Source organism: Serinus canaria, chromosome 3 (assembly GCF_022539315.1).
Source record: "Serinus canaria isolate serCan28SL12 chromosome 3, serCan2020, whole genome shotgun sequence".
NCBI lineage: Eukaryota > Metazoa > Chordata > Aves > Passeriformes > Fringillidae > Serinus > Serinus canaria.
In genome coordinates, this window is record NC_066316.1 from 45,128,088 (window position 1) to 45,141,082 (window position 12,995).

The following is a 12,995-nucleotide window of genomic DNA, read 5'->3' on the forward strand; positions in this document are numbered from 1 at the left end:
ACATCTCCACCTGTGATTAAAAAGTCTTTTGTGGACTATCCATTCATGATGATCCAATCAAATGCTCACACAAAGACTGTGGATGTGACAGTTGTTAAGAAATGGAAAAGCCGAAAGGTGGAAGAAATGCCTGCAAAATTTGGCTTTCTAGGTTGTAATAAACTATTAATGAACAACTGTGTAAGTTTTTAATCATTCCTGGAACTTGAGTAAACTGTGTATCTGTAATATGTTTTGAGGAGGTGAATTAGCATTGTTGTCTCATCTTAGGCAAAAATTGAAATTTGGATTCACAAAGAAGTTTTAGACAAGTAAGTGTTGAGTTCAAGCCCTGTGGAAATCTGTAGTGTTTAGCCCCCGAGTTCTCTAGCCATCTGGGCCACTGTGTCTGCAACAGCAACTGCAGAATCAGCAATAATCACTGGCCACAGTTCTCAGTAAAATGGGTCATCAGTGTCATTGGCACAGTAAATGCTTGCAAAGTGTGTTCCATTAGTCTTGATTAGCAGAAGGAATGGGGAGACAAAACAAACCAAAAAGAAATCACCAATTGTAAAAGAGAGAATTACAGATTATTGAAGTAGAAAATATGAAATGTAAGGAGAAAAACTTGATAAAAATGATTTTGCTTCTTACAGTTCGTTATAATTTGTAGGCTGATAAGCAAATACAACTGGAGTTCAGTTTTCCAAATTAGCTTCTAAGTTTTTAGCTAATAATCAGTAAAATTAGGATTTTGTAACGATTTTTTAAAAATTTAAAATAGAGGTAAATAACAGCAATACTACTAATTTCCATCACTGAAAACTAAGTAATCCCAACTAACAGAGCAACACTTTTAATGTTGTTTCATTTAATAATGGGAAAGGCAGTGTACTAAGTTATGTCTGTGTACCTCATACTCATTACTTTTCCTCAAATACTATATTCATTGCTGGTGCCAGTGCTATTTATTGACCAATGATTTTTTTCTATTTGTAGGATTATTAGTGTTTTAGGGGGACAGGTTGCCCATAGAAACTGTGGATACATCATCTCTGGAAGTATTCAAGGCTAAGTTGGACATGACTTTGAGAAATCTCATGGAAGGTGTCCTTGTGTATGGTAGAGGGGTTGGAAGGTAACTTTAAGGTCATTTACTTCCAACCCCTCTACCCTACACTTTATGTTTTCTGGAAGCTCTTGCACAAATTAGTCTTGCTCTCACAGTGTAATGGACGCTGGACGGGTTATGTAAATGTGTAGGTTAGCCATATAAAGTGTTTCAGTTTATCTTTGAAGCTGTTTTTCTACTACTTAACCTGTTAGGAACATTTTGCCTTGGTGACATGTGAAATCTTTCTCCTGCAGCTTGAGGATCCTGCCATTAGATGGCAGATGGCACTTTACAAAGATTTGCCAAACAGGACTGACGACTCCTCAGATCCAGAGAAGACTGTGGAAAGGGTCCTTGATATAGCTAATGTGCTGTTTCACCTGGAACAGGTTAGAAACATTTTACCAATTTCATTGATTCTTAATCCAAACAAAAGTATTCACAATTTCATTTGTACTTTCACCTGCTGTATTTAATGTTATAATCTTTTTTCTTTCTTTTGATAGCTACTGTTTACATGCTTAATCCTGTGTTTTGTAGTCCAATATCATGGTCATGTCTATCTTGCAGTGTATTTGCAGCAGCTCCAACAATTTGTTTGGCCAGTATGGAAAACTCATATATTCCTTGCTGCATTCAAGTGACAGCAGAAGCAGGTTGGGGGACTAATTTTTTCTGAAAAAGGTCTATCAGAAACTTTAAGTTGCTTCAGAATCTGGCTCTATTTAATGTTTTTTGCATTAATATATGAGCTTCCCATGTGGCCTGAACTACAGTAACTTTTATTTAAGTAATTCTCTTTTTTTTTTTTTTTTGTCCTTTCCAGTATGCTTTAAAATATAGAGTTAAAAATCTCCTCTATGGGTACATCTTACAGATCAAAGACTCGTTGATAAGTTATTTTTGTGTCTTTTCTCTTTGAATTATTACCTATTATGCACTTTAGATTTGTTAAGCTTTTTCCTTTTTAAAATGTAGTGAAAAAACAGGACATTAACTTGGAAGGTGCTCTTAATGGCAGAGATCAACACTGCTGGTTGCACACCATAGGCTACAAACAGTCTTCATATAAATTTTACAAATTTTTTTTTCCTTTTCGAAGAACACTTGAAAATCCAAGGTTCTCTTCCATTCTCATTAGATTAGATGGTTTCACTCAGAAAGTTTCCAGATCCAATGTCAAGAAGTTTCCTCACTGTCAGGAAGTCACTGGTTCAGTCAATGGGAACCTGAGAGATATGTGAATGTGCTTGTATATACACTCTGCAGAAGGTGTGTTGATGTGAATATCTGTGTCCTGGCTGTTGCATCACACAACTCTTCTTCATATAGTTTGCCAGCCTTGATGTGGATTTGCTGCAAGTTCAACATCCTTACACAGTTTGGTAGAAGAGGATGAGGAGGAGTCACTAATTTTTTGCCTGTTGCTGTGTGAAGCAAGCAAAAAGGGATAGAAGTATGGAAGTAAATCCTTGTCAATCGTGGTTTGCGATGAGAGAGAGCAAGAGAGGAGAATGGGTGCTGGTTTGAAAGGATATAGGTTTGCTCTGAGGAAAGAAGACTGGAGAAAAACTAGAAATATGGGGGGTGGGGGAAGGAGGCTTTATCTTATTACCCTGGTTTTATCTAAGTTGACTGAGATGATCCAGCAGTAGTACAGAACAGAATGGATTCTCATTGTGGTACCATTTAAGATCAGTACTTCTGATCAGACTTAAACAATTACTTGTTGACAAGTTTTCTGGTTTTTTTATGGCTATCTTGCACCTTTTGGTTTAAAGATTTAGCCCCACAGCTTTTCTTATCTTCTGTAGATAAATGCTCAGGAGCTTTTATCTACAGAAGATAAAATTACTGAAATAGGAAATCTGGTCTTTAAAAATTAATCAATATATGAGCACTGCATCTGTTTTTATGATAGTCTTGAGTAATCCTTTGCTCCCTGTATAAAAATACTCTGTTCTCCATATATACTTTAAATGTTTTCTGTATAGCACTGGCAATGATCAGTCCATTCTTTGTGTTTTCTTTCCATGCAGACCTAACTTCTTTGTTTTTACTGTTTTCAGAAATCTGCTTGCGTAGGCCGAGGCTATTTCTTTTGGGAAAGTATTGAGGATTTTATAGTTGTTTGTGAATATATTACTAATTACCTAATTTTCACATTTGGGTTTGTCTGACTTCTAAATTAGTAGTGCTGGCACTTGTTTTTGTGACTGTAAATACGTTTGCGGTGAATGCTTTTTTGTCCTTTCTCTTAAAAAAGATTTTTCTTTTGTATTTTAACTTTTAGAAAGAACTTATTTAAGATTACTACCATTTAATCTTACAAGTATAATTCTATATTTCACTGAATGGCAGTGGTTTTGTCTGTTTAATTAAATGAACGTTTAATTAAATGTTCGTTATTTAACTATTAATATTTTTATGTATTTCACTAAACTGGATAACCAAATTTGTGGGAACTCAGCGCATCACCTCGGATGCTCTGAGTCCCAGGGAGACTCCTTGGGGGGCTCGGAAGTCCTGGAACGTAGCCAAAAGCACCTGGTGGCTTGATTTTGACCCTTCAAGGGTCGTGCTATTGAAGCATGAGGGTCTGGAGGTTTCTGAGGTTTGAATGGTGTAGGGCAGGTGTTTTTATAGAATAGAATGTAGGTTTTAGGATTTTGGTACAGGGGGGTCTAATGGAGGCAAGATGGAGGATTCAGGCCCGACCTCGTGGCTTTTCTCCTTCTTCTTGTCATCCATCTTCTCTGTGATGTGTGCATTTTAGATTGGTTCATACTAAAGGTGCACTGTTTAATAAAGGTGATGGGTATTGGAGAAAAATTGTAAATATCACATACGCAATTATCAGTATAAGAATGTACGACCGCCCTAAAGGGGCAGAGAGTGCTTGTGGCTGCCTTGCTGGTCAGATCTCGGCTGGGCAGAACAAAAACCTTAGAGATAAGCTATAATAAACAACCCGAAGACTGAACTATAGAGGAGTCCAGACTCGTCTGTTCATCGCGGGCTGCCTGCGAACCGTCCCACGCGAACCACCCCACGCATGTCCGACAGAGACAGACAGCCGATCGGACAAAATTTGGATTGAATTTTGAGTCTACAACAATATCAGAATTGTCACTGCATTTTTTTTCATATAGTGCTTGATTTTATTGCAAAGAAGAATTAGCAAGACTTTCAGGGTAGAAATGCTAACTTCCACTGGCTTCTTTGATGCTGTTGGAACACAAAAGAATGTAGTTGTTTGTAAAAGAAACAAACCACCCATAAATAACCAAACAGCCCACCCCAAAGTTCAAGTCCCCTTAACTCTACAACAGTTGCAAAGGTTAAATCAAATTATATAGTTTTAATGGAAGATGTGTGAAATAAATCACAGAGACTAAATAGGCTGTGGGAAAGGAGTGGTCCATAGCACAGTCTGCAACTATGGTTCCCAGGTATCCAGTCAGGCTATATACAGAAGTATGCAGGTGCTCTTCAGCACCACAACAGTAATTTTTCTTGGGATGGAAACAAGAATAAAAGGCAGAAGAAGAAGAAACCCCAAAGGCATAATAGATAAAGATGGAGCACACCCAATTTCATCTCATGCTACTGCAGAGCCAAGATGCAGAAAGAGAATATATTTTAAGATAGAGCTGTAGTTTTCTGAAATGTAGCTAAAATGTTTTGAAGAATTTGATGTACATTCTGTCTGGGCTACTTCATAGAAAAGATTTAGTCCTGAGTCTTTGTACTTGTCACTCTTTCCTAAAATTAATTATTTTCCACCAAAACTGATCATGGTAAATATTACAAATAAAAGATTTTGTGTGTCCATGAAAATTTCTTTAAAAATATTGTCTGAGGCAATGTGAAGGTGTTCAATTTACCTGCACATGTGTAAAGAGTTACCTATAAAAGCTGGAATGAAAAAAAGCTTTTTGCCTTGAAAGTTAAGGCTTCCTGAGAGATGGCCTTATTGATGATAGTGTTCTATATAAAAGATAGCAAAAGTAGAATGAAGTGAAAAAGAATATCTATATCATACCAGGGAAGTGGGATTTGTGCTTTAAGTTTATTTTCTAAATTCTGATTCTGTCATTTGGTTGAATGCTTGAGCTCTGTCTAGAACTTATTTTGATCTATTCTTCTTCTGTTGCTTTTCTACTTAATTTGTTAACTAACATTTTTACTAATATTCCTGTTTCCTGACACTAGGGACATTGCCACATTATTTTTCCATGTGTGTTTTGTGTAACAGGTTGAGCATCCTCAGCGGTCCAAAAAAGCAGTGTGGCATAAGCTGCTGTCTAAACAGAGGAAAAGAGCAGTGGTGGCCTGCTTTAGAATGGCACCACTGTATAATCTGCCAAGGTAAGAGATCTGTCTTTCACCAATGCACTAAAGTTCATACAGAGATATTTGGCAAGCTCAAAAGGAAAAAAAAAAACAAAAAAGAAAGCCAGTAATTGATAAACTTGGTATTATAGCTTGTATATTGCTTTATTTATGAGGTTTAATTACTTTTCCCCAACTTCTGAAAAGAATAACACAAAATTTAATTTTCAATTTATGATTTCAAATCTAATCCTCAAATTTTAAAAATGCAATATTTGAGCACAACCCAATGTTATCTATTTCTGTTAACTTAATATTTATATTAAAAAATACAAAATGTTTTATATATAAAGAACGTAAAACTCACCAATGTGATAATTTTTTTTTATTTGTTTATTTGTTGCGTTTAAATTTCTTTAAAGTTTTATTTATTATCTATTCCTAAATAATTATTACTATGTTTTAGCATCAGTTTTACAAGTTAGTGTGATACAGTTTTAAATAAAACATTTTAATGTAAATTTTCTTTTTTAAATGGGTGCTTTGATAGGTTTTAACATAGAACTTTTTCTTCCCTTTTAAATTATTGTTGTCATGACAGGGCAGTCGTTCAAGCTAAATGAAATTCATATTGACCAAATCTTCTTTTTAAAAGTTTACAGCTTTTGTTTTGAATGTTCCTTTTTAGACACCGAGCCGTCAATCTCTTTCTGCAAGGCTATGACAAATCTTGGATTGAAACAGAAGAGCATTATTTTGAAGACAAACTGATAGAAGACTTAGCAGTACGTCTGGGTGAAAGGGTCATAGTAATGTATTATGGATTAACATTCTTCTTGTTCAGTAATAATTCTGAATCTCTGAAGTAGCTAGGATATCACTTAAGCTATCTCTACTCAAAGGGATGAGCTATAACCAAGTCACTTTGACAGCTTTTTAAAAATTACACGATGGATATTCCAAAATCCCCTCAGGCTCTTTGCTTCAGGGCTTCAATAACCTTTTATAAAGCTTTTTTTCCTAAATTACATATCAATTGCTGTCATTCCCCTATCTCTTATCTTCTGTCCTGTGGAGAACTGGAACAACCTATTCCCTCCTGTTTTGCAGCTAACCTTTGTGTATTTGAGGACTGCATTATCCACATTAAAGCCATTTAAGTCAAAAGGTTAGAATATGAAACTAGAGGAATCTAGTCTAAGTTCAGGCAGTTCCTTAGAAGCTGTCAGTCTGCTTCTTCAGAGAAGAATCCACTTGGCAGGGACATGAAGATTTTTCCCAGTGATTAAGTGTTAGAGCCATGTCTTTAGCCTTGCAAATACCTACAATGATTTTCATTTAAGTCTGGGGTCCTCATCCCTTACAATTGTCTCTCAGAAAGGTAGCTTTTTCACAGCTTGGGCAAGAAACTAGGAACTGATTCAGTCCCTGGAAGGTTCAACAGAACACAATCTGAAATCAGTCTTTTTTATTGTAAGGAGAGCCTGCTCTTTGCAATAGAGAGAGGAAGCAAACCATAAAATTTCTATTAGAAAAAAAAAAAGTAATAATCTGCTTTTACTGCTTAAAGCTTATGCTTAAAACCAAACTGTAAACAATTTTGAAAATTAGGATCAAAATACTGAAAGGAAAATCAGCAGCAATGAGCTCAACACAAACAGACTTTGGAAATTCAGTTTTGCCAGCACACATGCAAAATTAATTTCTTGTGGCATCCTTATTTTATGAACAATATTATCCTTACTCTGAAAATACAAGAGACTTCTACAAATAAACTTTGTATACAGCCTTTTAAACTGATATCCTTATGTATCCCAACACAAGGCAAGTGTTTTAAATAGTGCAGGTTCAGTCTCAAAAATAATTCTATTTTAGTTGGGTGCATGAGTGTGCAGTGGAACAACATAGGTCTCTGCACGTGTGCGTGTACGTGCAGGTGTGTGCATGTAAAGAAACAGCCCAGCATCGTAATTTAGCCTCACTGACATTAAGGATTATCTCCTTACCTCCATGATGAACCTATATATCTGCTAAATTTAATAATAACTCCTTGCCAACCAGTAGCTCGAGTGAAAAACCTTCTCAGAGAGGACAGAAACAGACTGGCCTGGCTTTTATATCATCCTTTATTAAAAACCCCAAAACTACAGGAATTCCCTTTTAATTCCTCAAACATATGGATATGTGTGTTTCCATTGCTCTCTTTGGGAGACTTGTATTGCACCTTTCATTAAAAAGAGTGTACAAAACTCTGTCTTTTAAATAAATTTGCATCACATTCTTGCTGCCTTGGAGCACTCACTCCCAGAAGGGTGAGAGTTTGAGTTTCAGCTTTGTGGATCTGACACAGAATGTTTTGTGGACATCATGAAAGATGTGTTGTGTTCCTGGTGAAGTTTCCTCTTAGGGAAACTATACCCTGGTTTAGCAAGGAATTAAAAGGTTATTGAACAGTCAAGATGGAATCACAGCCTGGGCTAGGGTAGCAGAACTCATCTGGAAGTGGAGAAGGGGGGAGCCTTGGGCTCTCTGATGTATTCTTGAAGGGTTGTCTGAAGTTTCTGGACTGTTCACAAATTAAATAGGAAAACTAATTGATCCAGGACCCAGAAACTATAGGCAAGATTCCTGTCCTTTAACTCTCTCTTAGTACTCTATAATCTCTTATGCCATAGTGAGTTCTTTCTCAATACTGAGAACCTTGACCATTCTTTTCTGCTAAGTAAAAATTACTGAAAGGAACAAATACAGTCAAAGCTACTCTGTTCCTGACTTTGCCAGATCCTGGCAATTTATAGTCTCGTGGTAAGAGGTTTTTTTCTGGGATTTGGGAATTGAGCATTTCCCTCACATAAAAGTAGAGAACCGAACTTACACTTGCAGTTTTGCTCCCAGAATCTTCTGTCCTTACGTCTGTTATACAAAAGAGAGTCTCATCTCCCACTTGTGAAGTTAAAGGATAAAAGGATTCACTTGTACTTTTTTTGAGGAGTTTAATTGTGCTGATTCTTAATATGAAGAATTCTGATTCAACATATCACGCCTCTGAGGGAACTAGATTTTTATGTTTGATGTTAGCATCATAAGGTATTCAACACTTTTTATTAATTGTAAAAATGCTTCTGCTTAAATAAATAGATTATATGAACACTTAAGCTTATTTGAAATAACTGTTGATTTGTTTTATTGGTAGATGCTATTGGACATAATAGATTGTAAGAACAATCTGTTTAATAGAAATTTAGATTTTATAAAATATTAATAATACAATTAGATTATATAAAGTAATATATTTTAAGTCTTCAAGATTTAGAAATGGCAGCTAAAACTTACCCAACCTATTTGTTTTACTCTCTTGTGTTACATTCAGGTAAAGCTTTTTGTTTTACACTTAAATAATTATAGGACAAATGTCTCAAGATAATGAAAATTAAGCATACCTATTTGCCAGAAGTGTCAGAAAATCACTGATTCTAGTGTTCATGCTGTGCTTAGTAATGCGTTCTACTTAACTCAGTCATTGGTGAATTTAATTTCAATAAATCTATGTAAACTAGTAACACATTAACACAACTTCTGCCCTTTTGTTTCATCAGTTTTTATAGCATTAAGGAGAGATCCTGGTTGATTACGTTATGAAGTATAGAATACTGCCAATTAATTAAAGAGAAGGTCAGCGTTCTAAATGAGATTGAAATAAAGAGCAGGGGAAGACATCCATAACTGTTCTGGTCTTGTTATTGATACTGTAAATATTATCACATGCTGAAAAATGTGAAATGAACCTTGTATGGCCATCATAGAGTGGCGTATGGAACAATCATTGTGCATAGACATCAGCTGAAGGGGATTCTCAGCTGCAGCCAGTCATGTTTGGTACAGCTGCGTGGGAAAGGTGGCCTTCACAGGCCCATGGAAATAGTATTATTCATAGAAAACTATAAGCATTCCTGCAGGAATCTGTCTGGCATGCAAAATTTGTTTTCTTAATAGACAACAATCCATTTTCCTCATATCTCAGAAGTGGCCAACCCATCTTTATTGCTTAACAGATAACATATGGTGATATAATAATGTATTACTCGTGCTGTCTTATCAATGCATGGAATTCTTTTTATCTGTATTTTGGTGTATAGTGCTAGATGAAAACAAGGGTGAAGAGTAGGCATATTTTATACCACCAATTTTCTTTGAGCTACCAGATTCTTAATAGAAAAAAGTGTCTGGATGAAGCAATTTTGTTAATAACTTGATAGGCAAAACTTAGTTTCTGAAATGTCTTTTGGCAAGCAATAAGAGGTCAGAGGTTTGTATAGATGCTTTTCAGAACACTGCTTTGGTTGTTGTCATTATAGTATTTAGGACTACATTTTCTTTCAAAGAAAGCCAACTAGTGCTGTCTAAAACTGAAAGAAAAATAATCACATGAAGAAAGAACCCTCTTTATATATTATTAAAGCATATATAATATTTTTTGTACATTATTGATTTGTCATATCCTAAAATTCTACATCCTGCTAACATTACTGTTGTTGGTAGATAGTGCTTCTTCCATCTAAAACTGTTGGTAAGCTTCACATTTGGAATTTTTTCTCCCTCAAAGTCTCTCAGAGTTTCTCAGTGAACATTATACCTAGCAGAGACTTGAAACAGGATTCTCATTTTTATCTGATGAAGCTGGTTAACATTGCAATAGACAGTATAATAATGAATGATGGCATCTGGTTATCACTAGTTCTGGATAACAGAGTAAGACTGAAGTTATTTTCTGAATCTAGGGAAGAGAGTTGATTTTTATGAGGAGAAGAAGTACAAAGCTTTGCAAGTGGCATCATCTTTGTAAATCTTCATGGCCATAAACACAGTCAGGGTTCAGTTTTGTCATACTTCTCTTGGAAGTTGCTTCCTCCTGGTTGTTCAAATCAAAATTACATATGTTAATATTATTAAATGTTTAGAAAATTACACAGAGCAAAACATTTTTCACTATAGATAACTAAATATACTTTTAATTTTTTTTCCCTCAAGAAACCTGGAGAGGAACCACCAGAAGAAGATGAAAGCCTTAAAAGAGTTGATCCTTTACATCAACTTATTCTGCTATTCAGTCGAACAGCCTTGACTGAAAAATGGTAGGGATGGTGTGAGAGACTACAGAGTGTATGCAGATTTTCAGATTACTCCTGTATTTGAAGTCATATATGTCTCTTTTAAAGTGAGATTTCATAAGCTAGGCCGAAACGTGCGTGTGAACATACGGTGAGTTTGAGTTACACTCAAACCTCTTTAGCTTGTGGTATGTAAAGAGATTTTATTATGACTTTTTCACAGCTATGGATACTTTGTTCAGGGCTCACTCCTCTTCTGTCTTCTGTCTATGTTCCCTATTGACAGTTACATTCTGAATATGAAATATAAGTAGAATTAAAAATTAACTATATTCACTTTACTGGATGGTGTTTATGAATTTCTGAGTAGTGTGTTTGTAGCTGGCTATACTTTTCTATTTTTATGAGTTAATCAAGTCTTCATTTTTCAAAAATACTTCACTAATTATTTATGAGCATCAAAGTTATTTTAAAATATTTTTAAGAAGTTTAAAAAATACTTTGGCACTTCAATTCTACTGTAATTAATCTACCTCATTTTATTTTTCCTCTGTCTGTTAACCAGCAAACTGGAAGAAGATTTCCTGTATATGGCTTATGCTGACATTATGGCAAAGGTAACTTGTTTGATACCTATTGCTTATTTTGTGTTTTAACTAAGTTAGTGAAGAAGAACAAGATAAATAACTTAGTGAACTGTTGACAGTAAATTGTGAGTTCAGCAATGTTTTCTTTCTATATGGTATCAGAGCTGCCATGATGAAGAAGATGATGATGGTGAAGAAGAAGTGAAGAGTTTTGAAGTAAGATTATACTTGTTTTGTTTTTCTTGTCATGTTAGACATTATTTCATAGCTTCCAGCTGACATTTATGTTTTTTGGTTCGTGGCTTACTGCAGCTTATTATGCCAGTGAACTGCATGTCACAAGCTGGATATGGCAGATATAAGTCCCCAGATTAATATTAGTGAAATAAAAACATACACAGTATTACATAATATAAGATTAAATAGAGAATAAGTTAGTAGATCTTATGTATTTTTCTCATTTAACTTTAATTTTTAGTTAGGTATTACAGATAGTAACTTAGTCTAAAAGTCTGATAATAACAGACTGTATCTCTTAAATTATTCTGCCCTGCCTTTAGTTTGGATATTTTAAAGTACTACAATACTACTTTTTGCAGTAGTCATTTACATTCAGTACCTGTATTTCATACAGTAGTTTTATGTTCACATATATGTTAGTGCTTCTTAATAAAATGTGAACTTCTGTTTATTGGTACTGCTAAGACTTTTTGCTTGTGTGGAGAATAGGAGATCTGTATTTATTGCTGTTTATGTTGAGTTTTTAGTGATCATCACTGTTAAAGGATATACACATGAGTTGATTACAAGTGTTGACAGTTGAGTCCTTGTCCTGTGTTTGCTCTGGGATCTGTCTCTCTTTTTCCATTAATAAAATGGAGTTTGTAAGAAATTTGTATCTTCTGAGGGGCACTGAGGGAATTAGCTCTTTAATATTTTTAATATTTTAATGTGTTTTGGCATATTGCGATTCTGACATTGAAAGGTCTCTCTTTTGTCTTTCAAATCAATTAGTATTTACATTTCATATCTCTACTAAAACACAGAAACAAGAAATAAATAGTTTTATTTCTTTAAAAATTCTAAATATACTGATTGATTTCCTGTAAAACTATCTGTGCTGTTCTGATTGTTGAGGAGTGGTTTGGGTCATGTTTACTTTTACTCCATTGTTTTATGGACATAGAACATTCTGTATATTTTCTACATGATGCTACATGATATAACACTGAAATATTTAAGTACATAGTCCCTATTTGACTGTGTAAAGAAATCAGAAAGAATATTAATACTAAATTCTTTTCAATCACTCAGAAGTCCAGTTGAGTTCCAAGTAATATCCTCAAAATACAAAGTTTTGTTTCTTGGTAAATATCTCATTATGAACCCAAATTTCAGTGTGTTTTTCTGAATTTTTTTTTCTTTTCCTCTGGGAATGCAGTATAAGACATACCACTGACAAAGACCATTCATTTCTATAGGGTCTTAGCAGTTAGCTTCTACATGCTTGTTAGATATCAAAAGTCTCATGCTTATAGATGTGAAAATTGTTGAATAGTAAGTCATTGAGGTGTATGAAAAATCTATCAGTAAGAAATTCGTTAGTGCTCTTTACGTAAATTGTAATGGGTTCTTTGTTTATCCATTTTTTGTCTTGAGAGAAGATCCTATTCATTTGTTTCTCTTTATTATTTTTCCTGTAGCTGTGAAACTTGTGTTTAAATAATGTATTTATATGTTCAAAAGACAATTTTGTGTATGTATTTGGTCAGTCACCTGCAGAAAAAAAATTTGGACTTCTTTTTCTTATTACTATTTCGCTTCTTGTCCTTGCCCTTCCTTAAGGTGACAGGATCACAACGCAGCAAG

General features: G+C 34.7%; 1 protein-coding gene across 1 annotated transcript in view; it reads left to right on the forward strand.

The window, feature by feature from the left end:
* RYR2 (ryanodine receptor 2) overlaps window positions 1-12,995 on the forward strand; it is a 381,235-nt gene that overhangs the window by 314,214 nt on the left and 54,026 nt on the right. Inside the window, exons 73-78 of the mRNA XM_050972655.1 lie at window positions 1,351-1,485; window positions 5,355-5,467; window positions 6,120-6,216; window positions 10,460-10,563; window positions 11,105-11,156; window positions 11,289-11,342. Coding sequence (XP_050828612.1) covers window positions 1,351-1,485; window positions 5,355-5,467; window positions 6,120-6,216; window positions 10,460-10,563; window positions 11,105-11,156; window positions 11,289-11,342 — 555 coding nt within the window. The remainder of the gene's footprint in view (window positions 1-1,350; window positions 1,486-5,354; window positions 5,468-6,119; window positions 6,217-10,459; window positions 10,564-11,104; window positions 11,157-11,288; window positions 11,343-12,995) is intronic.